Source organism: Branchiostoma lanceolatum, chromosome 17 (genome assembly GCF_035083965.1).
Source record: "Branchiostoma lanceolatum isolate klBraLanc5 chromosome 17, klBraLanc5.hap2, whole genome shotgun sequence".
Taxonomy (NCBI): Eukaryota; Metazoa; Chordata; class Leptocardii; order Amphioxiformes; family Branchiostomatidae; genus Branchiostoma; species Branchiostoma lanceolatum.
The window spans coordinates 1,871,236-1,899,218 of record NC_089738.1 but is presented as its reverse complement, the minus strand read 5'-3'; the positions used below and the strand labels follow the sequence as shown (position 1 = coordinate 1,899,218).

The 27,983-nt window shown below is 40.4% G+C and overlaps 2 protein-coding genes across 4 annotated transcripts; both read left to right on the top strand.

Annotated features, from left to right (window-relative positions):
• The first annotated feature begins 57 nt into the window (after positions 1-57).
• Positions 58-27,983, top strand: LOC136422598 (voltage-dependent calcium channel subunit alpha-2/delta-2-like). 3 transcript variants are annotated; one of them, XM_066410404.1, is made up of 14 exons: positions 58-278; positions 2,764-2,871; positions 3,666-3,757; positions 19,942-20,038; positions 20,285-20,496; positions 20,997-21,100; positions 21,470-21,675; positions 22,223-22,309; positions 22,821-22,969; positions 23,391-23,494; positions 24,015-24,145; positions 24,509-24,554; positions 25,435-25,527; positions 25,962-27,983. In XM_066410404.1, exons 1-14 carry the CDS (start codon positions 94-96, stop codon positions 26,091-26,093), a joined length of 1,746 nt encoding a protein of 581 aa, XP_066266501.1. In that variant the 5' UTR covers positions 58-93; the 3' UTR covers positions 26,094-27,983. The 3 variants fall into 3 exon arrangements, with proteins under 3 accessions (XP_066266501.1, XP_066266502.1, XP_066266503.1); XM_066410405.1 differs by having other exon boundaries at positions 22,821-22,974; positions 23,396-23,494; XM_066410406.1 differs by lacking the exon at positions 2,764-2,871.
• On the top strand, positions 505-2,754 carry LOC136423251 (uncharacterized; the record flags this gene model as incomplete). Its single annotated transcript, XM_066411360.1, has 1 exon — positions 505-2,754. A coding segment is annotated over one exon (972 nt), but the record flags the coding sequence as incomplete, so codon positions are not given.

The following is a 27,983-nucleotide window of genomic DNA, read 5'->3' as shown; positions in this document are numbered from 1 at the left end:
AGAGTTTCCCTTACTTCAGACAAGGAGGTTAACCCCCTTGCTTCAGACGTCATCCCCATGTGACATGACGTAACCCCCAAATGACCCGTAAACATGGCGGCCAGAGACAGATATATTTTTCTTGGGTTCGCTTTGAGTGTGAGTATTCTTGTGGAAAGTGTCATAGATGAAGAACTCAGCAGATTTCTCGGGGACAAGGAGGAACTTCTTCGTTCCTTGGAGCAGGACGTCTTGGTCGGGTATCAGCGCAAGTGCGGAGCACAGTGTAGCTTTGACAGGTGTGTGGGGAGGGGGGCGAAGTAAACATTTGTGGTATACTGGTAAGTAATAATGTTATAACCATACCAACACTAACAGTTACTGTAATCACTATTGTAATTTGCTGCAGCACCATTCTTCCTAGAGATGGAAATACTGTCATTCTTGTTTCTCTCACTAACCTAATATAACGTTAACGTTATATATATTTATATATATATATTTATGTGATGGGATCGCTGCACGCATGCGCGCGGTAGATCCCGAGTAATTGGCCACTCGAGCGGGGACAAGCTGGACCGAACCAGCCTTTTGCCAGACCTGGAGCGAGACCTGCGGCTGACCAAACGCTCCGCCTACGCCACCGGTGCCGCCGTCAACTTGAACTGCCAATTCCGCACGTACCTCCTCTTCTGTCTTCATTTTAAACTCGAACCGTTCCCCGCCAATTGGCACCAGCTGAGCCTGTATGGCCAATTCCTCAGCCGCAGCTTCAAATCGCCCCAGACCATCTTGAATTACCTCAGCGGCGTTCGCTCGCTGCACAAGTTCCTCGGCCTGGACTGCCCCACCCCCTCCGACTTTGAATTATCCATCACTGTCCGAGGAATCCGTAAAGCTTTGGCGCACAAACCATCGCCAAAACTCCCAATCACACCTCCTATCCCCCTGGCCATCTACTCTAAACTAGATCTCCAGAATGCCCTCGACCTCGCCTGCTGGGCGGCCTACCTGATTATGTTCTTCAGCTTCATGCGCGCGTCGAACCTAGCTGCCCCCTCCCGCGCAAAATTCGACCCAACGAAACAATTATGTTCGGGCGATATTTCCCTCACGGCCAACGGATTGGTCATCCGAGCTAACTGGTCCAAAACAATCCAATTCTGGGAACGCACAATTGAAGTTCCCCTCGCCGCTATGCCCGGCTCCCCACTCTGCCCTGTGGCGGCCTACTCCAAGCTCTGCTCCAGGGTTCCTCCGCTCCCCACCGACCCTGCGATTTCTGTCCTCTCCCAAGGTGCCACCGTTCCAGTAACGAAACCCAGACTGGAATCAAGATTGACCCAGCTCATAACCTCACTCAACCTTCCGCCTTCCAAATTCTCACTCCACAGCTTTCGCAGGGGTGGGTGCACCTGGGCTTACTTGGCTGGCGTTCCAAAAGAGCTCCTCTCCCGCCACGGTGATTGGCGCTCTGACGCCATCTCCGTCTACTAGTACCTGGCTCTCCCTGCCTCCTACATATTCAAAGTGACCCGCAAAATGCATCAGATAATCCAGGCAAATTCTTCCCCTCCCACTTCCTGAATTCTATGCAAATTCTACTTCTCCCATGCATAAACCCTCATTCCTAAACTCGCTGGAAATTTGCCTAGATACATTCAAGCTTAGTAGGCTTCGCACCCAGTTAAGTGCGTCTCCTAGTTATATACAGTTACATTTTGTTTAGCGGGCTCATACTTTGCTCCTAAATCTCTATTTTACTTGTTGTTGAATTAAGTGTTTCGCACACTTACGTGCGTTCCCCAGTTATATTCAGTTATATTCAGTTATATTTTGTTTAGCGGACTCATAATTGGCTCATAAAATCTTTCTTTTATTTGTTGTTAAATTAAGTGTTCGCACACAGTTACGTGCGTTCCCCAGTTATATTCAGTTATATTCAGTTATATTTTGTTTAGTGGGCTCATATTTTGCTCCTAAAAATCTTTCATTTGCTTGTTTGTTCGCAACCAGTTTCACGGTCACCTCTGTGCCGTGAACTTTGTTGTTATTGTTATTATTATCTATGATTCTTAAATCACACATCTGTTCTGTAAATAACTTACCGCCACCGTTAAGTGAAAGTTCATTGAAAAATGTCCATTTTCCTTACACCGTAAAATGTTGCTACCTAGAAGATAAAGTGAATTACAGTAAATTATTGTGCTAATATCATAGAAAGTATGATTATTGAACTTTTAGTTCAAGCAAAAACATTACTCATTAGGTCCAAAATTTTTACATTTTTGTTTGTGGTTCACAATGCCCTAATTCCCCCGTATGGGAATTAGGTGTGGTCTGGGACCTGGTGACTATTGTGTTTCGCCATTGTCAAGGTTATCCTGGTCCTTCTTTACACCTGTCCGGTGTGGCGGTCAGAGCCCCTTAGATGGATTTTTTCCTGCTTCCTGCAAAGCCCTTTGCTACTCAGGTGACCATATTTTGACTTAATTTTCTTTTTCCGTCAATTTTCCACCTATAACCTACTAGTATGAGTTTGCCATTATAGCTCTACTAGTATATAGCCTGACACCTGTTGAGTTGTTGGGTCCCAGGGGACTGGTTCTTGTCAGAGATCTTTTATACTCAGGATTTTAATTTACTACCCAACCCCGCAATATGTGACATGACTGGCAACTGTCAGTTCTGAACTTGATTTTCCTAGAACTAGTACTTTTATCAGTTGACCTTTTTGATTTGCAATGCTTTTCTGAACTCACATGAACAAAAATATGCCCACAGGAACATCTATGCCTGTTCCTCCCCGCTGTTGGAGGAAGAATCAGTCTGTTCACAGGAGTATGGGGTCTCCATATACACTGGTACTGGCTGTGCCACTTGTGCTAACAGGTCAGTAGTACCTTTCAAAGTATCTAGTTGACATTCTGCCTGCTAATTATGAAAATGAGCTGTTTGGCACCAAATGTCACATTATGTAGAAGTTAGCTGGACAGGTGCAATTGGCCAAGTGATCGATGAGTACAAGAGTGTTTGCCTTTCATTTGGTTATCAGGTTTTGAGTTTGATCCCTGACTGAGTCATACCAAAGACAACAAGATTGGCAATGATAAAAAGACATTGCCATGGCAATGATGGTTGTTGTTTTAATTGCCTGTCTAGGTTTTCTAGGACGAATGCCCCCAGGGTGGGGGCTGCATAACCCACTTTCTATGTTTTTTACTGCTGACTAACATTAGAAACATTCTTATGATGCCTGTGTACAAATTCTCGTTCAATTCCTAGAATTCTTGCAAACTGCACACAATACTATACCATTAGGCTCGCTCCCTGAGAGCGTCGCCAAAAATGGTGCAAACTGCTTGCTCTGCTTGAAAAGGACATACACACCACAGCAGGCTGTTTCCATAAAACTGTTACAGTAGTACATGTAAATGCACAAAGTTGTGTAGGCACCATTTGATTTAGGAAGGACTTTGACTTGAATTGTAGGGCCACCCTCTTTTCCAGAAACCAAATACCTACATACATGTACCTACCTAGTCCCTTGACCTCCAGGTCGTTGGGGGGACAAGGTAGAAATGAGAGTAGACAGCTGTCTCCAGGCTATCAGAAACTTAATAACAGAATGTAATACTATATACTGTCAATATTACTGAAGTCAATTTTGAACTTCTGTTTTCCAGGAAGTTGAGTTTGTCTCGGTCCTACATCAGGACCCCCAGCAGAGAAGCCACCTGCACAGACACACTGAACAGGGACATCTGTCTGTCACAAGGTCAGTTTTAAGACTAAGTATTAACCTGCCCTTGCCAAACTGTTGTCTAATGTAGCATTAATGCCGCACTACGCGCTCCTTAGCGGAGCACATTGGGCATTAATGCTGGATTCCCTCTGCTCCCTTTGGAACAGAGCATTAATGCCAGCATACACCCCTGTCCATTAATCATCATTTATCACCCAGTCTTCTTGGACTGAAGGGGAAGTGGAAACCCTTTCCCCTGGCTGGTACCAGTGGAGGTGGTCACACCAAATTAACCCTCTGCCCCCTAACTACAGTCCACCCTTGTCAAAAGCCCAGTTGTTGCAGGGTGCTAATGTATAGGTCAAGCATGACTAAAGGCCATGGCAGAAAGCACTAATGCTGGAAAGATGCCAACTAATTGGTTCAAGCCTTGGTCCAAGGCATGGCTACTAGGACATTGAGGGACTGGAATTTGGACAGCCATAATTACCATGAAATTACCATGGCAGTGTGCACTAACCAGGCATTAGTGCTGCATATATATTTCTAGCATTAATGCTACATTAGACAGAATAGATTGATCATAAACATTTGAAGCAAAATTGAAAAAAACACATTAAATTATGTTATAAGATGTAAGTTTTATTTACAATTGAAAGAAATGATTATTCTGACAATGATAAAGGTGGCAAGGCGGTCTTGTGGTGTGGGTTGTTGACTTCATTTCAGAGTTAGAATGTTCCGATTCCTAGCAGCCTCTATTGCCGTATCCTTTGCTAAACCAATTTCCTCCCTGACTCAGATAAAAATTAGCACCTAGCACTACGAACGCGGAAAAGCGACAAATGGACAAAATCGGTTACATTTTGGGCAATAAATTAGTGTTGGTTACAATTCTAAAATTGTCGCCATTTAGATTGCCCCCAATTAGCGACATTTTCCGTTTATGGACTCAGGCCGAGTTCCATGGAAGTCAAAAGGCGACAATTTCTGTGAAAACGGCGACAAATGCCGGTTTATGGTCCCACCCGGCGGGCTAATGAACTGCGCTGTGAAAATGTCGCCGTTTGAATTGCCCCTCCCGCACTTGGGCCGGTCAATGCACACTTCACACCTACATGTTTCCCCTCCTACCGATAATTCCTATTGTGTATACTAATCTGTGAGGCAAAGCTGCCCGCGTAGTTGTGAATAGATCGTCGATCTCGGCCGTGAAACACGAAAGACGGCCGAGATCGGCCGCTGCGCCCCGTGACATGCTAGCGGCAAGCCGGGTCAAAGGTCATTCAGAGACAAAACAACAACACGGCGAGCGGCAAAATTCTCCGTATTTGCAACATCGCGGCGCGGTCTAATTTTGCAGCCGTGTTTTAGTATTGAAAAAATACCCTTCTGGTCGTCGGTGGAACAGACAGCCCCATTTTCCCAGCGTCGTCGCGGACATGTTGTAAAGTAAACACCGGAAGTTCTGTGATCTTCTGTGGGGGTTCCCAGTCTATGTGGATGTTTCACCGTCATTTGTTCTTTTTGATATCGAAATGTGAACGATCTATCATTACTACAATGATTTTACATTGTAGTTGATGTAATATCTATGTTATCTAGTAATAATTTTCACAAATTTTGCTGGTTTTCAAGCCGACAGACTGCGGCGGCGGGGACGGTTTCTCTGTCGTAAACACCACCAGATAAAGTGTCAACTTGGCGATTACGGCGACTGCTTGCTCCAACATAAGCGTAGAACGTAACAATATTGAGCAATGTGAACAATGATTCATGTTTAAATGTTTTAAGTCGTTGATATGCGGCGCAGCAAATATCCAATTGTTGTGTTACGGGCGACAATAAACATGGCGCACGCTCTTTGGTGGGCTTCCGGTATGTTCCACACGCCAACAAAAATACCAATGGATGGTATCCAATAGCCCTTCAAAGTATATCTTTCATACTGATACATTTTGATATAAAAGAAGAACATCTTAACACTAAATCTAATGACGGAGAAACATCCACATAGATGAGAAACAGGCATGACGGGGAACTGGCAGGACGGGGAAACGACCTGACACCTTCTGTGGGGGCCACTATAGCCTGCTCGAACACGCGCGCTAGAATCAAGCGAAAGTAACCCGAGACAATTTACGTGACTCTAGCTTTCCAAATATGGAAAATTTATGCAAATGTCACGTGCTATCCGCCCGAAAGTGTGCTATGGGCTCGGCCGGTTGCTATGCAGTGATGAATGGCGGCGCCTCTGAACTGCTTGGAAGTTTTGCGATGGGCGTGGCCTATTGCATGTGAATGTGTCTTTCTCAAGAGTTCTCACGACTTGCCGGCCGGCGCAGGGATAGCTGGCGGGATTCCCCACCAGTTACAAATTCAACAATGTTCTTTTCGCTGTTATTTCTACCAATAGTGCTACAAATGCCGCTACCATTAAAAATCGGAGGAGGATATCTAGTCCTGGATATTTGGATATGATGCAAGTCGTTGTCCTGCCTCTCCTGGGGTGAGGATGGCTACGAAAAGTACGATACCTCGGCCGAGAGATTACGTAACGATGGATAGCTGTTGGTCATCCCGGCACGTGAGCAAGTTTGTATCGCACCGGGAACCTTGAAATAAGAAATATTCTGCCCCTGAAATCGCGAGCGGCCGGACGGGACATCCAATGGAAAACCGTCACTTATTTCATACCATTTCGGTCACACTTGGCCATACCAAGGAGGTTTTATATAGAAAACCTCCTTGTTCATACCAAGGCATCAGGAAGGGTATTGCAAGAAGACAAGGTTTTATCTCCTTGGTATTGAACCTCCCTGGTGACGCCATGTAAATCGTTCTTATCTGCATAATCTTTCTTGTGCAAATAGTTTCGATATTCATCATGGATAATAACCTTTGCATTTCGCTCTTTAGTGAAGTATCTAACATCCTTCTTGTTCAGATTAGTTTTTTTACGACTTTATAGTTTATTTTGTTGATAGGAGTTTCAATCTGTTGGCAAAATTTCCTATTTCTAACATACAAAATCTAAAACCGTGTCTTGGTTCAAAGGCCCGTCGAACAGTGGCGCTTTAAACAAGGTTTAAAATCCTAAAACGAGAAAATAAGCATCCATCTAGCCACCGGTCATTCCCAACCTACAAGCAGATGTTAAAATCCGGCTGAGTCTGTGTGTGTGTTTGCAAGATTTATAACGTTTTCTTGTAGTAGCGAGAGAAGGGTTAAAAGGGAGCACTCGTAAATCCTAACATCTGCTTGGAGATTTGGTCCCACCGACGGCTTTCGTTTGTCTGCTGTTGTTTGTATTGCATACCCGGTCAACCGCATCAAGGCGTAACACATCAGGTTTGTTCGGCTAGTAAAATATCTCGTTTGAAGCACCGCTCACTTTATAAAGTTAATGAACATAAGATCTGCTCGTGATAAAAGATAAGGTACTTACCGAACATGACAAAGTCTCCGGTTAACCGTAAAAATAGATTTGCCACCCAAGCGGGGAAAGTTGGACGGCTGAAATCCGGGCGAAATCGGTCTGAAGACAGTTCCTTGGTGCGCATGATCAATCAGCTTGTCCCTTGCAGTTTTTCCTTCTTTTTGCATTTTGCAAGTAGTGAAAAGTGTTTTATCTTTTAACCTTTTAAACAAAGATCACGGGTCAAAATACAGGATTCTTTCACAGCTTTTTCCCGCCATATTTGGACCATGCACGTAATCTTGGCATATCCACCTTGGTCTATCAGACGCAAATGTCCGGAAAGTGACATACAGTATTCCACCACGATAGGACAAGTGAGGTCTGGTCCGGTGTGCTAGTTTGTAGCGAGCTTTTCAAGTTGCTATACTCAGGAATTGGACATTGAATATGCCCCCCTCCCAATATTTGCAACATTAACAAGAAGGAGGTTCAATCACTAATCAGTGCCTGACTGTGCTGTAAAAGCTTCCCTAGCTGAACAAGATTACACGTACCTCCCCATCGGTATCGCCTTGTTTCTTCGAGAGTCAAATCTCCACCGTAGGTGTAGTACGTCATACTCCTGCAGTCCAATATCGGGATCTTTCCCAGCCATGCATCTCCAAGCCTGGACTAATTTTCCCGCCAGATAACACTGAACTCTGACACCGATGTGTTACTACAGTAACTATTATTCATGAGCTGGTCTCAAGAGGAAATGTGAAACAATACACAGGAAGTAGTCGTCCCAGCATTTGAATGACAACAACGTTGACCATCCAAATTATTTTGATCTGTGTGTTGTGTTGTGTTGTGTTGTGCAAATCCTCTCTCGATGCCAGATCGCGTCCGATTTGAACTATTTTTTGTAGCGAATGTGATGTGTAATTTCAATGGGCTGTCACAAGCATTCATACTTGAAAGCTGCAGAATTTGATGTCTTTATTTGAATTGATATTAAACATCAAGGAGGTGATAACATTCCACAGATCGATGTTTGTTATGTTTGCACAAGGAGGTTAAACCTCCTTGGTTTGCAGATTATATATTGTGAAGTTTATTGCAAGTTCATGCCCGTGGGCTAATTGCAAGTACATGGTAAAAACATAGGGAAAAACATACATGCGTCAGTAAACTGTGTCTGACTGTGTAGAATCAAGGATATAATGTCCTTGATAGAATAGGAGGCATATGATTCATTCTTCAAGCTCCCCCCAAAAATGCATCCACTTCTTTAAGAGTTGAAGCAAGGAGCCTTGCGTCAAGAAAAGGTATCCATGGTTGAAACAATCGTAACACTAACAGTGTATAAATTAAAGTTAAATTCAACCTCCTTGGTCCCGGGTCCAAAGAATCTTCTCCCAAAATATCGCTTGCTGACAAATTAGTACGGCTTCGCATGACAAAAGGAAACTTTGGGTTACGGGTTTGCCGGCCGATGACGGTCCCCAGGGAAAGCACAACCCCATTAGCATGGAGACGATAAACTCTTGTTCCCCCTTGCAAGAGAAAGGCCCTGTAACACAGCCACTCACCAGTAGAATCGATCGGCAGATGAGTCTACGACTTCTGCGAGCCCAGCCACTATAGGCTGTGGCCGCGTTGCGAGCGCTGAGAGACCAAGGAGTCGTTGAAGGACATTATCCTATAATAATAATAGTCTTTATTGCATATTCCTGCCCAGAAGGGCTAAATGCACAGAAAACCACATGTGGTCTGTAAGGAGTATAAAGTAAAACATAAATTGATAAAATGCTACATTCTAATACTAAGAACTAAAAACAAATATACAAAATGTGGGCTATTGCTAAACTAAATGCTGATCACCTAGTAGTTTCTTCTCTCTTTTTGAAACATTTGGAAATATGACTACATACTTTGTCCATTATATGTTCGTTCTTACATGACATCAGGTATATAAAAGTGTCCTGTTTTGACATATTTGTACATTTCTTGTCTAATTCTATTATCTTAAACAATGATTGCCGTTCATCTTTATATAAGGAACAATCAAGTAAAAAGTGGATTTCATTTTCAACATATAAATCGTCACAGAATTCGCATGTTCTATTATTAGGAGGGGTACGGTTTTGCCTTCCAGATTCTATGTGTAGGGAGTGGTCACTGATGCGAAGTTTACACATCGCTCTGCGATGTTCGAAGTTTGCAATGTTTAAATATGCTTCTCTTTCAAAAATAATGTCCGTTGACAGACCTACTTTAAAAGCAGAGGTTGATGGGGATTTCTTCCGGGAAGATTGTGATCCCAACCGGCATATGATATTTAAGAAGGTCACTATCTTCTTTAATAACCAACCTCTGCTTTGTTCGAGAGTAGAGCGTCAACGGTTTGATAGATCGCTCAACGAATTTCATAGATAAGAGACAATTCATATTTATGTTTTGTGTTGTGTTGTCTTCCAATGAATCATACCTTTTTATCTTGCATTATATTCCAGTTATGAAATCAAAATAAAGTCCATTTTGGAAGCTTGACGTACTAATGCTACCATCACATTTCCAAGCCGGGGCCCGGCCTGGCAGTTTGCGGGAACGAATACTATTGTATTATGTATATCATACTATATGATAACAATCCTTGATGATTTAAAAGACAACAAACACACAAACGTCAAAAATAGTTATCATGAGCATATTTTATGTACATTTCTTGACATACACTTTTATTTTTTGCTCCCGCAAACCGGGCCCCGATTTGGAAATGTGACCGTACCACAAGCAAGAGACAGCCAATGGAGAATAGACGCAAAATGCATTAGGGTCACATCTATTACCAGAACACTCCATTTTTCTCCAAATTAATATCAAGTTTGTCTTTTTTTATATTTTCCAGGTTCGTCCTCTTTTATCAACTTTTGACCATGCTATGCAAGAATTTGAAAACAGGGATGAACAGACTTACTTGAACGTTTTGTTTTTTTTGTTTTGTTCCGTTTTGACGTTTGGTTGTCGAGTTCTGTTGACCCCAATTTGTTATGTTACGTTTTTGTCAGTTCGATTTCATTGAAGTCTTTACCAAAGAAACATACTAACAATTAGCTTTCGCACAACTAACAACTCATAGAATTCGGGTGTATTTGAAAATGCTAGTCTCCTTCGCAGACATTTTAGAGCGCCGGCGTTTATATCTTTGGGCGAGCGCTGATCAATTCGATTCGTGATTTTCAAGGAAGCGGATGCTGTCCTAAACTTCTGACTGTTTCAAAATTTTAGCCAGTTGCTTGAGTAACTATTTTTGGCGTAACCGTAAAAGTGTTTCTATTGCTGGCAGAGAAAGGGCGCTGCAAGAAGTCTGCGAAGGAGGCTGAGGAAATGCAATGTATTTCTAACGTATTCTTACGATACGTAGGCAAGAAACACAACAAATACGTGCAATTATCTTTTCCTTAATATGGGAAAACGGTGTCTTTAGCAAACCCTAAGCATTATTTCACTAAGAAAAAAAGTGGCTCTAGAGATAAGGATACTAATTGAAAAATCCTTCAAGTCACATCCGACGAAAATGCATGGTGTGAAGCAGGTGAGTTTGAAAACAACATCTATCTAATATGCATGAAAGGATATGGTGGAGAACATTTGTGACGAAGGAAGTTGACATTTACATTAAGACATGGTACGTAGGTGGGGTTCACTGGCTGGAGATGCAGTAGCTGACACCGACATTCACAGACGACATGGACGAGTGCCTACATGTATGCCCCGGGGACATAGCATAGGGTAGTGAGGCGATTTTGTCGTCTGCTGTTTTGTGTACATTTTTACAGAAATGTGACATTCTCCACACAACGCGTAACTCTGCTAATGAAACTTGAGCTACAGACGTAATACAATGTTACAGAATCTTTTCGGGTTGAAGCATCGATCCTGTCATGAAAAGAGTCAACGGGTCTTAGAATATGAAGATTTATTCCTGGCCATGGGAGGTCTTGTCGAGTTACCGGTACGAGGAAATTACCAATACGTACCGTACTTCAAATTCGATATCGCTATGTTGAGAATCGTTTTATTATTGCTTTACATGTTTCGAACGTCTGTCGTCCTCCCAACTTAACGACAAGACTTACCATAACTTGTGAATTGTGCTTACTCAAAGGTCTTCTTTTCATTTACTTGTCTTACTTTAAAATCATCACGCACATTTTAACTGGAAACGTAGCACGAAACGAACAATCTGTCGGGCTTTCTGCCTACCCGTATTTCTACAACCAAACTCTAGATATCTTATTTTCCAAGTTTTCGGACAAGTTTCATAAGATGCTAAAAAGTGAACATTTGGGAGGACATTTTTTTTTTTTTGCGACACGCTTGTGTAAATGCTTTTCAGTACTGACATTCTCATGCAGCAAATGTTCTCGTCTCTTTTGTCCAACCGGAACCAAAGAAAAAAATGATGCGAATTGATAGATCAAATCTGACAAATGATGTACAAGATGACTAATAAACTTGTGGACGTCCCGACTGATAAGTATCTAATGCCAGCTCAGAAGAGGACCAGAAATAGTCATGCTTTTAAGTACCAGAGTTATCAGCCAAGGATTGATGTGTTCAAAAATTCGTATTTCCCGAGAACCATAGTAGAATGGAACTCGTTGTCATCAAGTACTGTAGGAGCTTCCTCACTAAGTACGGTTGCAGTCAGATATGCAAAGACTAGGTGTAACAGACCGTTCGGTGTAATATGACCAGCTGCTGCCGCGCCGCGTGCCTGCGAAGCTGGTGTGTTACGCCTAATGGCGGTTATACCGGCTATATAGATACAGATACAGATACAGAAATGTTGCAGCGAACCGTTATAGATCTTGATAACGACAGCACTCCGGGACGCCTGTGGAATATAAATAGAATTAGACTTTCTTTTCCATTTTTAATAACGATTGAAACTCCAATGTAATCCTCATTCTGACATGCTGCTATAGCTCTACTGCCGGGCACTCCACATACGGCATGCGGTAGCCAGGCCTTTTGCTGTTGTGTCAGTATTGACACATTGTGTTTGAAGAGTTGAACCTGTAACACCCACCGACCCCACATGAGCACCACACAAACAAACAAAAACACAAGTGAAATCTATCAACCTTCCACTCATGTGCGACACGATATTACAGTAGCGCCACATGTACCAGGTAGTCTTCCTGTACGGTAGGTATTGTTGCGGAAGGAAATGTTGAGAATCGTTTGAGGATTGATTTTACATTTCCAAATGCCTGTTATCCTCTCAACTTAACAACATCACGTAACATCACTTGTGAATTGTGTTTATCTAACGATCCGATGCTTTGACGTTTTAGAATCTATGAAGGGTACCTCTGTGTCCAATTATTAGCTGGAAATATAGCCCAGACCACCTGTCAGATCGGACAACCTCGACTACTGCTAGATCTAATGACGCTTCAAATACTAGTAACTTTTCGTAATCTAACAATGCATTAAATTTGCGATTGGGTCATTTGTTATATATTTTATAGACTATATATTGTCCTTTGTCAATTATCATTCGAATTGTGCAAGGAAACCGTCGTGCAACACCGGAGCATATGGTAGAAACTACACAGTACCGCATGGACAATGTCTTTATCTCAATATAGAAGTCAGTATAGAATGAAGACTGTAGGAACACCCGACAGGTAGTCTAGGTACCTCCCTATATTTCCAGCCAAAACTTGCGTTATTATTTCAAATTCCAATGCGCATCTTATAAAACCTAAACCTAAGTTAAAACAGATGACGTTTAGTTATCTATGAATGTGACAAAAGTGTAACAGGTAAGATCGAAAACGACTCTCCACGTTGTATAACCATGGTCTGTTTTGATATCGCAAGATATACAGGATCTTTTCATATTATCTTTAGAAACAGGGTACTGATGCTATATCATAGACAACTAAAGTACTAGTATTGAGAGCACCGTTTGAAGGGTTTTCATACACGCCCCGATAGACCGGCTTAACGTAATTGGAAAATTGATAGTTCCGTGTTGTTTTCTAAAGTTCAGGATACTCTTGGACCGTGAAAAGGCTTTTTGATATATCATAAGATATACTGGAGTCTCGTATATTATTGTCTGATGTTTAACTTGTAGAGCGTTATTTGCATAAGACGACGAAACAGAAATATCAAGAGCGCCGTTTGAAGGGTTTTCATACACGCCCCGATAGACCGGCTAAACGGTGATTGGATAATTGATAAGTTCAGGACACTTTTGGACCGTGAAAAAAGCTTTTTTAAAATCATAAGATATATAGGAGTGTCGTATATTATTGTCTGATGTGTTACTTGTAGAGCGTTTGCAGAAGACGTCGAATCAGAAATATTAAGAGCGCCGTTTGAAGGGTTTTCATACACGCCCCGATAGACCGGCTGAACGGTTTGAAAAAAATGATAGTTCCGTGTTGTTTTCTAAGGTTCAGGACGCTGTAAGGCCATGAAAACGCTTGTCCTTAAACAACAAGATATACAGGAGTCTCGTGTATCATATACTAACGAATGACTTGTCGGAGTGTTTGAAAAAGACCTCCAAAGAGAAATACTGAGAGCGCAGTTGGAAGGGTTTTCATACACGCACGCCGTATAGACTTGTGCTCAACGGTGATTAGAAAATTGATAGTTCCGTATTGTTTTCTATGGTTCAGGACACTCTTGGACCACGAAAAAGCTTTTTAATATATCACAAGATATACAGGAGTTTCCGTATATTATTGACTAATGGTTACTTAACTTGTAGAGCGTTTGCAGAAGACGTCGAATCAGAAATATTGAGAGCGCCGGTTGAAGGGTTTTCAAACACGCCCCAGTAGACTTTGGCTGAACAGTGATTGGAAAATTGATAGTTTCGTGTTGTTTTCTGCGGTTCAGGACACTGAAGGACCATGAAAAAGCTTTTTATCATATCACAATACAAACAGGAGTCTCGTATATTATTGACTAATGGGCGACTTGTAGAGCACAAGTGTTTTTAAACATTTTACAAAGCATACTACGCCATATTCAAGTAAACACAACTAACACATACTGCTAGGTCATCTCGTTAATCTAAGAGGACGATGGAGGTTTATGGTTTTGAGAACATACGGGAAACGATTGTCAACATTTCCTCTTTCATTTTCGGATGTATTGAGAGGTAACATTTTACTTCAGGATAAAGGGTACGATATGCTATAGCAGCACAACATTGGTCTCGTTAGAAAGTACTTCCCGCAGTATTACTGCTCTAAATTAGTTTTCACATATCGCCCTGCATGAGCCACTAGTGAAGTTCTTGCAGAACGATGATTATGTCAACGCCGTAAAAGCCTAGTGACGCGCAGTCCACACACTGGGCACGCGACAGTAATGCTGGGGTCGGGTTTCTTTTCCTTCTTGGCTTGCCGCTTGCGATTCAGCTCGTCGCGTCTGTTCTCCTCGAAGGATAGAAAGGGTGTTCAAATTGTTAAGTTGTCCCTATTGTTTAATTTAATCATTAGAAAAAAAAACTTGCACTCCGTAGTTCTGAGCTGAAAAATGTTTTCAAACATTGTGTTGCACCAGAAAGTTACGCATGTTCAACATCTAAGTATAGACAGGTTAGGGTTAGGGTTAGGGTTAGGGTAATGCCACATGCTAGTAGGTATCTTGTAACACTACACAGATGTTTATGAGTGTTGTCATTTACGTGATTAAGATTTGAATACGCTGCAACATTTATTGGGTTCAATATCAATTCGCAACATTTCTTGGAGGCGGGGATTACCGAGTACCACGAATAGCAGTGCGTCAGGCAAGGGGTGGAGTTAAAGTTTCAAAGGTTGGTTTAAGCAAAAAAAGAACTAACAATTCTTATTTTGTAACACTACACAGATGTTTATGAGTGTTGTCTTTTACGTGATTAAGATCTGAATAAGCTGCGACATTTATCAGATTCAATATCAATTCGCAACATTTCTTGGAGAATGGAGGCGTAAGATCGCTTAGCGCTATTGGTACGGAATTTTGGGGTACCGTACTCCGACGTGTGGCGCAACACTAGAGTTTTTAATTTTTCTAAGTCCTTCTTTTGTGATCTAATGCCAAGGGCATCATTAGAAGAAAAAAAACTTTCACTCAGTAGTTCTGAGCTGAAAAATGTTTTCAAACATTGTGTTGCACCAGAAAGTTACGCATGTTCAACATCTAAGTATGGACAGGTTAGGGTTAGGGTTAGGGTAATGCCACATGCTGGTAGGTATCTTGTAACACTACACAGATGTTTATGAGTGTTGTCATTTACGTGATTAAGATTTGAATACGCTGCCACATTTATTGGGTTCAATATCAATTCGCAACATTTCTTGGAGGCGGGGATTACCGAGTACCACGAATAGCAGTGCGTCAGGCAAGGGGTGGAGTTAAAGTTTCAAAGGTTGGTTTAAGCAAAAAAAGAACTAACAATTCTTATTTTGTAACACTACACAGATGTTTATGAGTGTTGTCTTTTACGTGATTAAGATCTGAATAAGCTGCGACATTTATCAGATTCAATACCAATTCGCAACATTTCTTGGAGAATGGAGGCGTAAGATCGCTTAGCGCTATTGGTACGGAATTTTGGGGTACCGTACTCCGACGTGTGGCGCAACACTAGAGTTTTTAACTTTTCTAAGTCCTTCTTTTGTGATCTAATGCCAAGGGCATCATTAGAAGAAAAAAAAAATTTTTCACTCAGTAGTTCTGAGCTGAAAAATGTTTTCAAACATTGTGTTGCACCAGAAAGTTACGCATGTTCAACATCTAAGTATGGACAGGTTAGGGTTAGGGTTAGGGTAATGCCACATGCTGGTAGGTATCTTGTAACACTACACAGATGTTTATGAGTGTTGTCATTTACGTGATTAAGATTTGAATACGCTGCAACATTTATTGGGTTCAATATCAATTCGCAACATTTCTTGGAGGCGGGGATTACCGAGTACCACTCGAATAGCAGTGCGTCAGGCAAGGGGTGGAGTTAAAGTTTCAAAGGTTGGTTTAAGCAAAAAAAGAACTAACAATTCTTATTTTGTAACACTACACAGATGTTTATGAGTGTTGTCTTTTACGTGATTAAGATCTGAATAAGCTGCGACATTTATCAGATTCAATATCAATTCGCAACATTACTTGGAGAATGGAGGCGTAAGATCGCTTAGCTCTATCGGTACGGTATTTTGGGGGTACCGTACTCCGACGTGTGGCGCAACACTAGAGTTTTTAACTTTTCTAAGTCCTTCTTTTGTGATGTACAGCTGGTTACACCCCACGCGGTTTAGGTATGTTCAGACGATCCAACCTCCTTGTTTGAAGTATCGCTATGAAATTACCGAAAGCCAGCAATGTCGTCAACAGGTGGTCCACCTCGTACCGTTCTGAAAAAAATTCATTTCCGGCTAAAGCCTGCGCTTTGATTTTAAAAGAATCATTCAAAATATCGCACTTCACATATCATATTAAACATTATCAACAAGGCAAGGCGATGTCAGACGCCAAGAAAGGCAAAGGGGTATCCTAAATACATTTTCACCCGTTTTATTTGCACATCTATACGGAACCACCGCCTACTAACATGACAGTCGCAGGAGACGTAGCGCTAACCATTATCGTCCGATTTGTTCAAAACGCCATTGTCACCAACAGAGCCAAATATTAACCCATGGGAAGAAAGATCAGCTCTTCCACATAAAATGCATGGTTTGTAGCTTTTATCCGTCTGTTTTAAAGCCACGTGAGCATGATTTGAACTGAAGTTTGTAGTAAAGAAGTGTGCCATGGTGACCAATCGTCGTTCATTATCCTTCGTTCATTATCCTTCTTGTCAAGGTCCTTGTTCTAGTGCAGTCCACTTCAAAGACTCGGCAAATTTTGTCCATAGGTGGACAAAGTAGTCTTCACATCAAACTTGAGGGATAATATATCGCATTTGTGCGATTTAGATGAACTACGGAGTTCCGAATTCCATGTAAAATATTAAAGATGTTTATTCTCCCCTATGGGAAAAATATTCAGACAAACGTTCCTAAGGATTACAGTTTATCGATAAATCTTAATTCATAACGAGAACGGATTTTTTTGTAAAAATACAACGTCAACGTGTATACCGTTGGTCAGTGCATGAGATAGAGCAGTGCTATGTTAGAAAGTCTCAGACTGGTACTTCATTATCGACACATACTTGCATCATTTTTAATAGTATTGAGCATTTTTATAAACCTTCATGAGGATTGGCGGTAGGCCTAAACCAACCAAACCTTACCATCACGAGTACAAATGTATTTGTTAATCCTTCTATGTGACCAAAATAGTTCCTCCTTGATTTCAACGAGCAGTATGATTTTATATGATAATCGCAACTGCAAAACGTCTATAGGCATGTGGACTAATTCGATGGAGCTTTCATATGTCGAAACGAGTCCAAGAAAGTATAGAATCGTCTCAGTAAACACGGTTCACAACTGATGTAAGTATCGTTTAGTCGAGAGGATATCAAACTTTTGGAAATGTAAAAATAATTCCACAACGATTCTCAATATTTTTCGTCTTCAAAAACAGCAACCGCTATAGACGGGCAATGACGCGATGTTATCGTGCAGCGCACATGTAAGCAGTTGCTTGCTAAAGTTAACTGGTGTACGGTGTGTGTGTGTGTGTGTGTGTGTGTGTGTGTGTGTGTGTGTGTGTGTTTGTTTGTGTTTCAAAGACGATGTGTCAGTACCTCAGTGTGCCTGATTTATAAGAATTGTTTCGCGAACACAATTGTATGTGCGGTATGCGGAGTACAGGATACCGGCACCACTTCAATATAGCAGTTCCAGACAAAGGATTACGTTGGACTTTCAAGGTTGCTTTTAGCAAAAAAATGGTAACTATTTATTTCATAACGCTACGCAGATTTCTATGAGTGTTGTCTTTTGACGCGATCAAGATATAAATACTATGCAACATTTGTCAGACTTAATATCAATTCGCAACATTCCCACAATTACAATCTGAACTCTAAATATAATGAATCGAACTGTTGCCCTTAGTAATACAATAAATACATACAACTACAGTTTCGGACAAACTGACACGAGACCCAATTATTATATCGGAGACTTAGTCTTAATTGATCGCCAAGTAAACGTCATACCTGGTGAATGGGCTAATCGTGCAAACGTAATGTAATCAAAACCATTTTTGTCAAAATAGTAACAGTTCCATCACTGAGTCAGTTGGTAAATCACTAAATGATGTGGCTCGTACATGTAACATGACGAAATAAAAAAGTTGACATCTCAAACACTGCAGCATGGCGTTCCGTCGGGCGGATCCCAATAGCAGAGAGCAGAGAAGCTATGAATACACTTGCTCACGTGCCGGTGGGCGCGGCCGACAGCTATCGAGTTGAACACAATCTCTACTCTACTCTACCCTTCTCTGAATCTCGCTATCCGGAACCGGTCTTTGTTTGCTGCAATCGACAACATCGAAGTTCTGGACGGAGTTGTAACACATATCAGTAGAAATACTATTTTGGCGTAACTCTCGTTACCTTACCACCTGCAAGCCGTATAAACGCTTGGAAAGGAAAACAACACATTCACATGCAATAGGCCACGCCCATCGCAAAACTTCCAAGCAGTTCATCAAAGGCGCCGCCATTCATCACTGCATAGCAACCGGCCGAGCCCATAGCACACTTTCGGGCGGATTGCACGTGACATTTGCATGAATTTTCCATATTTGGAAAGCTAGAGTCACGTAAATTGTCTCGGGTTACTTTCGCTTGATTCTAGCGCGCGCGTGTTCGAGCAGGCTATAGTGCCCCACAGAAGATCACAGAACTTCCAGTGTTTACTTTACAACATGTCCGCGACGACGCTGGGAAAATGGGGTTGTCTGTTCCACCGACGACCAGAAGGGTATTTTTTCAATACTAAAACACGGCTGCAAAATTAGACCGCGCCGCGATGTTGCAAATACGGAGAATTTTGCCGCTCGCCGTGTTGTTGTTTTGTCTCTGAATGACCTTTGACCCGGCTTGCCGCTAGCATGTCGCGGGGCGCAGCGACCGATCTCGGCCGTCTTTCGTGTTTCACGGCCGAGATCGACGATCTATTCACAACCACGCGGGCAGATTTGCCTCACGGATTAGTATACACAATAGGAATTATCGGTAGGAGGGGAAACATGTAGGTGTGAAGTGTGCATTGACCGGCCCAAGTGCGGGAGGGGCAATTCAAACGGCGACATTTTCACAGCGCAGTTCATTAGCCCGCCGGGTGGGACCATAAACCGGCATTTGTCGCCGTTCTCCCAGAAATTGTAACCTTTCCACTTCCATGGAACTCGGCCTGAGTCCATAAACCGAAAATGTCGCTAATTGGGGGCAATCTAAACGGCGACAATTTTAGAATTGTAACCAACACTAATTTATTGCCCAAAATGTAACCGAATTTGTCCATTTGTCGCTTTTCCGCGTTCGTAGTGTAGCTTGAGTAAGGGATGTCCTTTCAGATTGGATGTAAAGCCAGAGGACCTTTAGCTTGTGTTTTCTTTTAGGAGAACCGCATGTTTTTCACGTTTAAAGTCCCACCGTTTTTCTTAATATATCATTATAACACAAACAAACTGTGTTCAATGCATAATTTACGATCATTACACATACAAGACAGTGATAATAAATTCTGCATTGTAATTTGTAGGTAGTGAGAAAAAACTTCATAACTCAAAGATGAGTATGTCTTGTTGGATGTCTTTACTGCAATAGGATTAGACAGTTCCTTCAGAGAGAACTTGTTGCCCATAGATGGGCAGGAAACAGGAGTCAGGTGGCAGTTCTTCACTTCTCAGAGTGGCATGTATAGGTGAGTAAGAATGGATGCATGAATGAAATCATTTATGCTATAGCTAATTATTTTATTTTCCTTATAGAATTCATTTTAAAAATTATGGTCTACATTTTTTTCTTAAACAGTGTTCTTGATATAGTGATGTTGCAATTTTTGTTGTTCTGCATAGTGTTATTAATTTTGAATAAGTTTCCTTTCTATAATAATAAATGATGTGTGATAAAATTTGGAAGAAAAAATATGCTGTCTTCTTTTGTACAGGATGTTCCCGGGTGTGGCACAGGAGCGTTGTCATGACTTTGACCCCCGTTTGAGGGCATGGTACGTGTCAGCAACCACAGGACCCAAGGACGTGGTGATTGTGATTGACAGCAGCGACTCCATGGCTTTCCATCCCAGTACCAGCTCCTTAACACTCATGGGGTTAACCAAGGAGGCTGTCACATCTGTCCTGTGGACTCTCACACACTTAGGTGGATTCTTTTCATACATGTTACTAGTAGTTTAATTAGTTGCTAGAAACATATATTTAAATTTATTTTCTGCCTTCCATTGTGTTAAGCTACTACGTGATAAGACAAGTCCATTGGTACAGTCCAGATGCCTTTGGCAGGCAAAAGTGCCATTCATGCAGGCAAGTGTACATGTATGTCCTACCATAATGGCTATTTTTCCGTAGGTAGATGTTGGTTGATTTTAGTTCACTAGCCTGAATAAATCATACTCCCAGCAGCTCATCCAACTGATCAAGACCAGGCCTAGAAGCTTGTTAAACACCCATGCCAGCCTGTTCCTTCCAAATATGTCATGATCACATGGCATCCATACAAATTTTAAATTTAGCAAGCCAGGGTCGCAGAGAGTCCTGATTCACTGATCTTGTACAGTAACTGTAGAAATTACTTTCATTCAGGTAACAGAAGTAAGCCTTAGGGTACTTTGATGTAAAGTTGTATTAAAATCTTCCTCCTAGATTATGTTGCAGTTGTTTCTTTTGCAACACTTGCACAACAGCTGACCATCCAGAACAAGAACACTTTGGTCCAGGCCACTCGTGACAACATCCAGGCTCTAACAGTTAGTACCATGCTTTGGAAGTTCTCAAGCTTAATTTAATTGCTTTTAACTCATTGTAATTTAAGAACAATGTATGACTCTGACTCAAAATACCTGCATATCCAGGTTAGCACAGATAAGATTGGAGTTGTGCAGGTAATTTCTACATCCACCTGCGCATAACCTACACTGAATATTTAGCATGTAATCTAATTATGAGAGAAAATGCTTGATTGATTTTGATCTCACAACCTAAAGCAGAACCATTTCTTCATTTATTACTAATAACTGTTCATTTGTTATGACATGTTGAAAGTAATAAATTGATGAATCAGATATAAAACACCTAGATATGGAACTAAGCTAAATGTTTTTACTGCATAATGGCAGCAAGAAGTGAAGAAAGTCGAGCCAAATGGACACACCAACTTTGAAGCAGCTTTCAGGACAGCCTTTGACATTCTGCGGAGGTCAGAGGTCGTCTCCAGAACAGCAGGATGTAACAAGATGGTGCTGTTCATGACGGATGGAGAACCAACCAGAGGAGAGAGGGAGCCTGAACAACTCACTCATATCATCAGTTCATTAAACCAAAGGTCTGTTGATTTTATATATACAGTTATGATGTCACTCTTTATAATCAACTGCAGCACTGCTCAATATTGCAAGGAGACATTGGATGATGAACCATTCTCTGTGTAACCTAATATTAGAATGGGTAATCGCCAAACAGATGTAAGTATCCAGCTCAATTATTTTCAGGGTTTTGTAACATTTAGTACTCCCTTAATTAGTACTTTACTGTGTAATTGCAAATGTCTAATCCTGTGACTTTTATAGTTTGCAACAAGTAAGAAAAGAGCGCGAAATGTTGCAAAAACAGGTACTAGGTGTAAAGCACTGCTTGGAAATCTTTCCACTTACCACTTACTTTTGTATTTTGAAACCAAATACACCCTAAACAAAGAGTCTACAGTCCGCCTGTGGTACTTTTCGTAGAAAAAACAGAATTCTATAAAAGATCAGACTGTTAATTTACAAAATGTTTCTCCAATGACTTAATTCCAAGATTACCTTATTTTGAGGATTTTAGGACACTTAAAGATTTTGTTCTAAGCTTGCTTGTATGTTTTCTATTTCCAGGGAAGATGGCTCCAAATTTGCTTCAATTTTTACATATTCAGTGGGAGAGCTTGCAGACACTACCATCACCAAGAAAATAGCCTGCACGTATGTTTACTCTTATTATACTGATTTAAGACTGCTGACTTCTATGCAATTATGTAACTTTTTTGTTGTTGATACTCTTTTATAAATTATCTTAGCCTATTCTAGCGTCGGTTTACTTGTCTGATCACTTCATCTGCAAATAACTTTTAGCTCTTCAATGTAAGTATATCAAATGGAATATCAAATATACTATTTCTAGTGTTATAAATAATGGTTTAGACTCACTTTTAGAGTGCATTTATAATATTATATAAAAGGCACATGAACATTGCAGACTAAGTACTAAAAACTCTACTGAATCCATTATTTTGTAAATTGGAGTTGAACCTTCCATATTTGGTGCCAAAATGCCACCTTAGTGGGGTGAAAATTTGGAGGTAGAAAATTTGGAGGTATTGTGTTTTGTCACTGACTGAAGAATTAGTCTTGTAAATGATACTGATGGCTTTGCTTTATAATGTATAGACCTGAATGTCCCTGAGTACATGTATAGTGCTATACTATGTTCCAGTGAAAGTGGGGTGTGGTCTGAAGTGGAAACAGTTGGTAAAGCCTCCCTGGCTGAACAACTCAGTCAGTACTATGACTACTATGGCACACTGAGGGAGGGCCAGGGCCAGGTCATATGGACAGAACCATACAAGGATGCCTTTGGTGCAGGTGAGGTTACTCAATTTCTTTCAACAATATAAAGGACAGCTAGAGTGGTTTTCTCACACACCACCATGTTGGTGGCCCTATTTGCATTGATGGACTGTAGCTTAAATGAACACTGTAGCTTAAATGAGCAATTTGTAAAGCATCCCTTAAGTCTTCTCCTCAATCTGTTGACATTTCACAAATCATAATTTCAAAGAGCTAGAAGATCTTAACATCTTCAAAAAGACTTGAGCTATGATTTAGTAAGATGTAAATGAGGACACCAACATGACAGAGTTGTGCAGATAGTCACCAATTTATATCAAAGTGCGGGGAAAAAGTAGCAAAGCAACATATATCAAGCCGAGGATAATGTAGAAAAAGATTTTGTCCTTTTAAATACTAGTCTTTGTAAAGTGACCCCGCATAAAACATGTTTCAGGCGAGGTAGTGACAGCAGCAAAAGCTGTGTATAACACAAGCACAGTGCCACAGACACTCCTGGGTGTGCTGGGGATAGATGTGGCAACCTCAGCTACAGAAAAGGTATTGTTGAACATAACTTTTAACTGGTGATTGTTCCACACCTCAGACTTTTTTTTCTAAGAAATTAATCCACTTCTGCACTTTTACCTTTATGCAAATTGCAAATACGTGACTTAATAAATAGTGGATCAAATTAACACAGAACCAGACTTTTTCCTGCCAGTGGAGTAAATGTACCAGCCGTGTACATATAAGCCATCCCTGATGGGGGATTCCACAAAAATTATCTGCTACATTTTATCCACTGCTCATAAAGTCGGCCTTAAAATAATGTCAGATGAGCATACAGTCTAAAGTTTGGTAGATCCCATTCCTTGTCTTGGCAATTACAGTTTAAAGAACCTTCTCCACAATGATTTTGACTATTTGAAAAGTAATGTTTCTTAGTGGATGCGCTTTAGATGTTTATCAAACTTAGCCAGATCATGTGGACTATCAAGTAATTTTCTCAGACTGAACATAATCTAAATAAAGGTATAGAGCTATCGGCAGTTAACACAGTGAACATATTATTTTCCAGATAACTACAGATAAACAGGACCTGTTTGATACGCTGCAGAGTCGTTCCAGTTCCTGTGCAGACATCAGAGCGAGCAGTGTGTGTGAACTGGAGCAGCTCAGACAGAAGGTGTACGAACAGGGAACCATCAGGTCAGGAGGGGTCAGATCACTGTGACTTCTGGTGGATCAGAAATGTGCTGATATGGAATAAATCCAGTCTTCTTTCTAAACAGACAAACATAAGAACTTTGTGACATTTTCATCAGGTCATCGGCAGTGTAACCAGAATCTTCACCAGAATTGAGACTGTTACAGAAGCAGTCAATTTTTTCCCTCCGAATCTCTGAAAATGGGTGAAGAAGTTTAAACTGTCACAGTGGTAACATATAAAATCTTGAGCTAAAGGGAGCCCTGTTTTGGGGGATTAAGTTAATTGTCAGTTGTATTTTCGATATGAAATGCTGCTTTACCTTGAGTTAGGCTTTTAATTGTCCATTATTTTTGTCTTTCCAGATATGAAAACAACTCAGCCAAATGGTGTGATCTTTCCTTATCTCAGGTGAGAACAATTTCACATTTAACCAGGGGTTCTTGTATGTGCCCTGGTCCACCTCAGGCTGTGATGTTGCATCAGTTTATGCAATGTCAGGCTTAAAGGTTTTTTTTTCTATTACTTACATGTAGATCTAGAGCACTTAATGGCGGACCGTAGCGAATGGAGGAAGAGGGTTGACTTAGTCCGGGCAACCTCCCGACATGATGATGATGATTCTATTACTTACAATATTGCAGGTTGTCATAAATGTTACTAGGGTCTGCATTTTTTACAAAACAACAAATGCTGCAGATAAACAAGCTGGTGTTCATGCCTTCCTTCAGACTTAGATCATCATACAAACAGTTAGCTAAGCTCAGTTAACTAACTCTTTAGAATACTAATAGTATCAAGTTTATGATTTGTCACTTCTCAGAAGCATAATGTGATTTTATTGGACACTACTTAATGAATCTTAAATGCAAATCTACCAATCTGGGTTTGAATAGGCTGATATACTGCATACCTACCTACATCATCATTCAAAATTTTGAGCTTGTTTTTTTCATGCAATATTTCAAGTTGATTTTTTTTTTTAAATTGCAGATTAAGGTACTTGTATTTTGATATCTGACTATGTTTTTCACGTGCATATACGCCTGCAATGTTGTCAATAATGATGATGATATTGGAATCTAAATCATATACATTTGAGTTAACATTTTGTGATCAGCAAAAAACCTTACTAAGATGGTGCATTTCATATCCTTGTTTGAGAAATAAAACTGCAATTTTTGCCTCTTGCAATTATAGCTCTAAGTGGTTTAAGGGAGATCTTTATTGAACAGTCCATATACAATGTACATTTATGTATATTGGATTCTTTTGTTGTTGTTGTTGATAGGAGTGCAGTCTCCCTAGTGCTGAACCGTGTGATAACCAGTCCCTACAATACAGTACCTGTATGAACCACAGCATGGCACAAGTAGACTATGTGGTAAGTACATATACTTAACCTTCCCCCTACTAAAGAAGCTGTTTAAATCGGAATTAACTATGGAGTTAAGAAGCAAGACGCAGGTTAATTCCTCATACTATGTTGTAATATTCATAAACAATGGTATAGACTTTTTGGTTTGCCTTAAAACATGGCATTCATCTTCTGTGCTACAATGTAGGAATCTCTTATTCTATACGATTTACAAAAAACAATGCTTTTGTCACTGTCCAGTGTTCATGATTTCTTTCTAATATACAAAAATGTTTAAAAAATTAGTTGTAGGTTCATTAGTCCTGTGTTTTGTAGACCATTCCTCAACTTTGTTTATAAAGAATTCAATGTTTAAAAAAACAATCTTGTGATCATGTGTCAGAGTTCAGTTGCATGACAATGTGAAATTACTTGTCATATCTATTTTCTGACTATTACAGGTCACCTCATGTTGCAGCAGATATGACCAACCGTGTCCAAGTTTCACTACAAGGATCAGCGTCAGTTTACACATTCTCAGTCTTTTAGTCACAGTTGTTCTAAGTTGTCTGAACATATTACAAATATCATAGCAAAACAGAGTCAACTCACTACTAATCTCAAACCAGTACGAAAATGCTGAACTTTATTGGGTACAACCTAGTGCATGTTACATGTATGTATTAGCAAGATGACGAGCGATGGTTGGTTGTCTACAATTTCGTCTTCAATAGCATTCTTAAGGAAGGTCATTGTATAACTTAACCAAACTCAATATGTGGTAGACAGGCCTGTATGTAACATCAGGTACAGGGGTTTAGATTATAGCCTGAACCTATACCAATCCTGTACCCAAACAGTTTGACAATGTTTTTTGAACATAATTGTGGTCTTCAATAATAACACAAACATGAATGGATTATTAACAGAATGTTTAGTTAGACTTCTGTTACAGAGAACCAATGATTCTGAAAGGATTTCAAATCAGAAGCAGCGCTAATTTCATGTTTTCATATTCCAGTGCTTTGTGGTATGAATATCATCTTTTCAGTAATAAAGTAAGTTAAAAGGCTTAGTGTAAGTACTTAGTGTAAGTACAGCACCAAAACATTGATGTTCTGGAATTTTGGACCTATACCTAAATGAATTTGCAGTATTGCGCCTAAGGCTAGTAGCACTGTACACAGTCCAAGTGGCAGAGTATCACAGGGTCATCTGAAGTCAAGAACTATCAAATATATCAAGAGCATGTTTTAGAACATGATACAATTAAGGTATCAAGGACAATCATCACTAAACAACGCATTTGACGACAGAACAATACTTCAGATGAACCTGGTATACACTGCCGCCTTCTGGCCTGGTTAGGTAACACACCAAGCTCCATCAATGATGCTAGTAACATTGGGACATTGTAGATTGCACACCACCACTGGTCTAATGAGCCACCGCTGGTGGACTGATGCTATTTTTATGACATAGGATGTCGGAGGTTTACATGTAGGATGCTGTAGGTTGTACCCCATGAACCTTAACAATTCCAAGTGCAATAGGCTGGTGGTGCTATTCAAATATTTAGCTAAATGCGTTTTTGTAGTTTGTTCTTGATGATTATCATTTTATTGTAAATATTATATGAAATGTATTCTATTTTGATGTGTTCTTTGGGGGCTACAAGACTCAGACATAGGTTAATGTCAGAATTTCTTTACTAGATGCATGAATGAATATAAATGACCAGTTGTTTTTCACTACTTGGTATTCATAATTGCATCATGTTGTCAGTTGTTGTTATATGATTTACATGCATTTGTCTGTGTTTATGTCAGTATTTTACATCTACTATATATGTACATACTATATGCATTATGTATACAATCAATTCCTATGCATGATACCTCAATAGTTAGGACTTTATTTCCGAAAAAGAGTGCAATATAGTTCTTTCAAATTTGTTGCCGTTTTAGAGATTTTATGCTATTTTATTGCCAGTGGGAATGCTAAACAAAAGTCTCCTGGTCGCTGCTGAGATACTATAGTAACATGGGTACAGTAATGTATTATACTGTGAACGCACCTGGCTTTTTGTACCTGCACTAGAAGTAACAGTGGTAAAGAGATGTTTGTGTATGAATATTAGAATCAACGAACTCAGAATCAAACATTCAGCATCTTCAATGTTGCAATCATGGCTAATGCTATAAAAGTTGAATATTAATGGTTTTCATTTGAGGGATATCAATTTAATTTCTGATTGATGTTAAATGTAGTCTTTTATTTTTTTCAATTCATCAGTTCTGTACATGTGTATTGTAACGATTTTCTCGACCTCTGACCTCTGTATGATCTGAATATTTCGCTCCAAGTTTAGGAGAGAAAAATTATGTTTCTATATTTTATGAAGGGGAAGGTTGCGTGTAAATTATGAAGGTTGAGTGTAACTTGAGTATTGAGTGTAATATATGAGGGTTGAGTGTAAATTA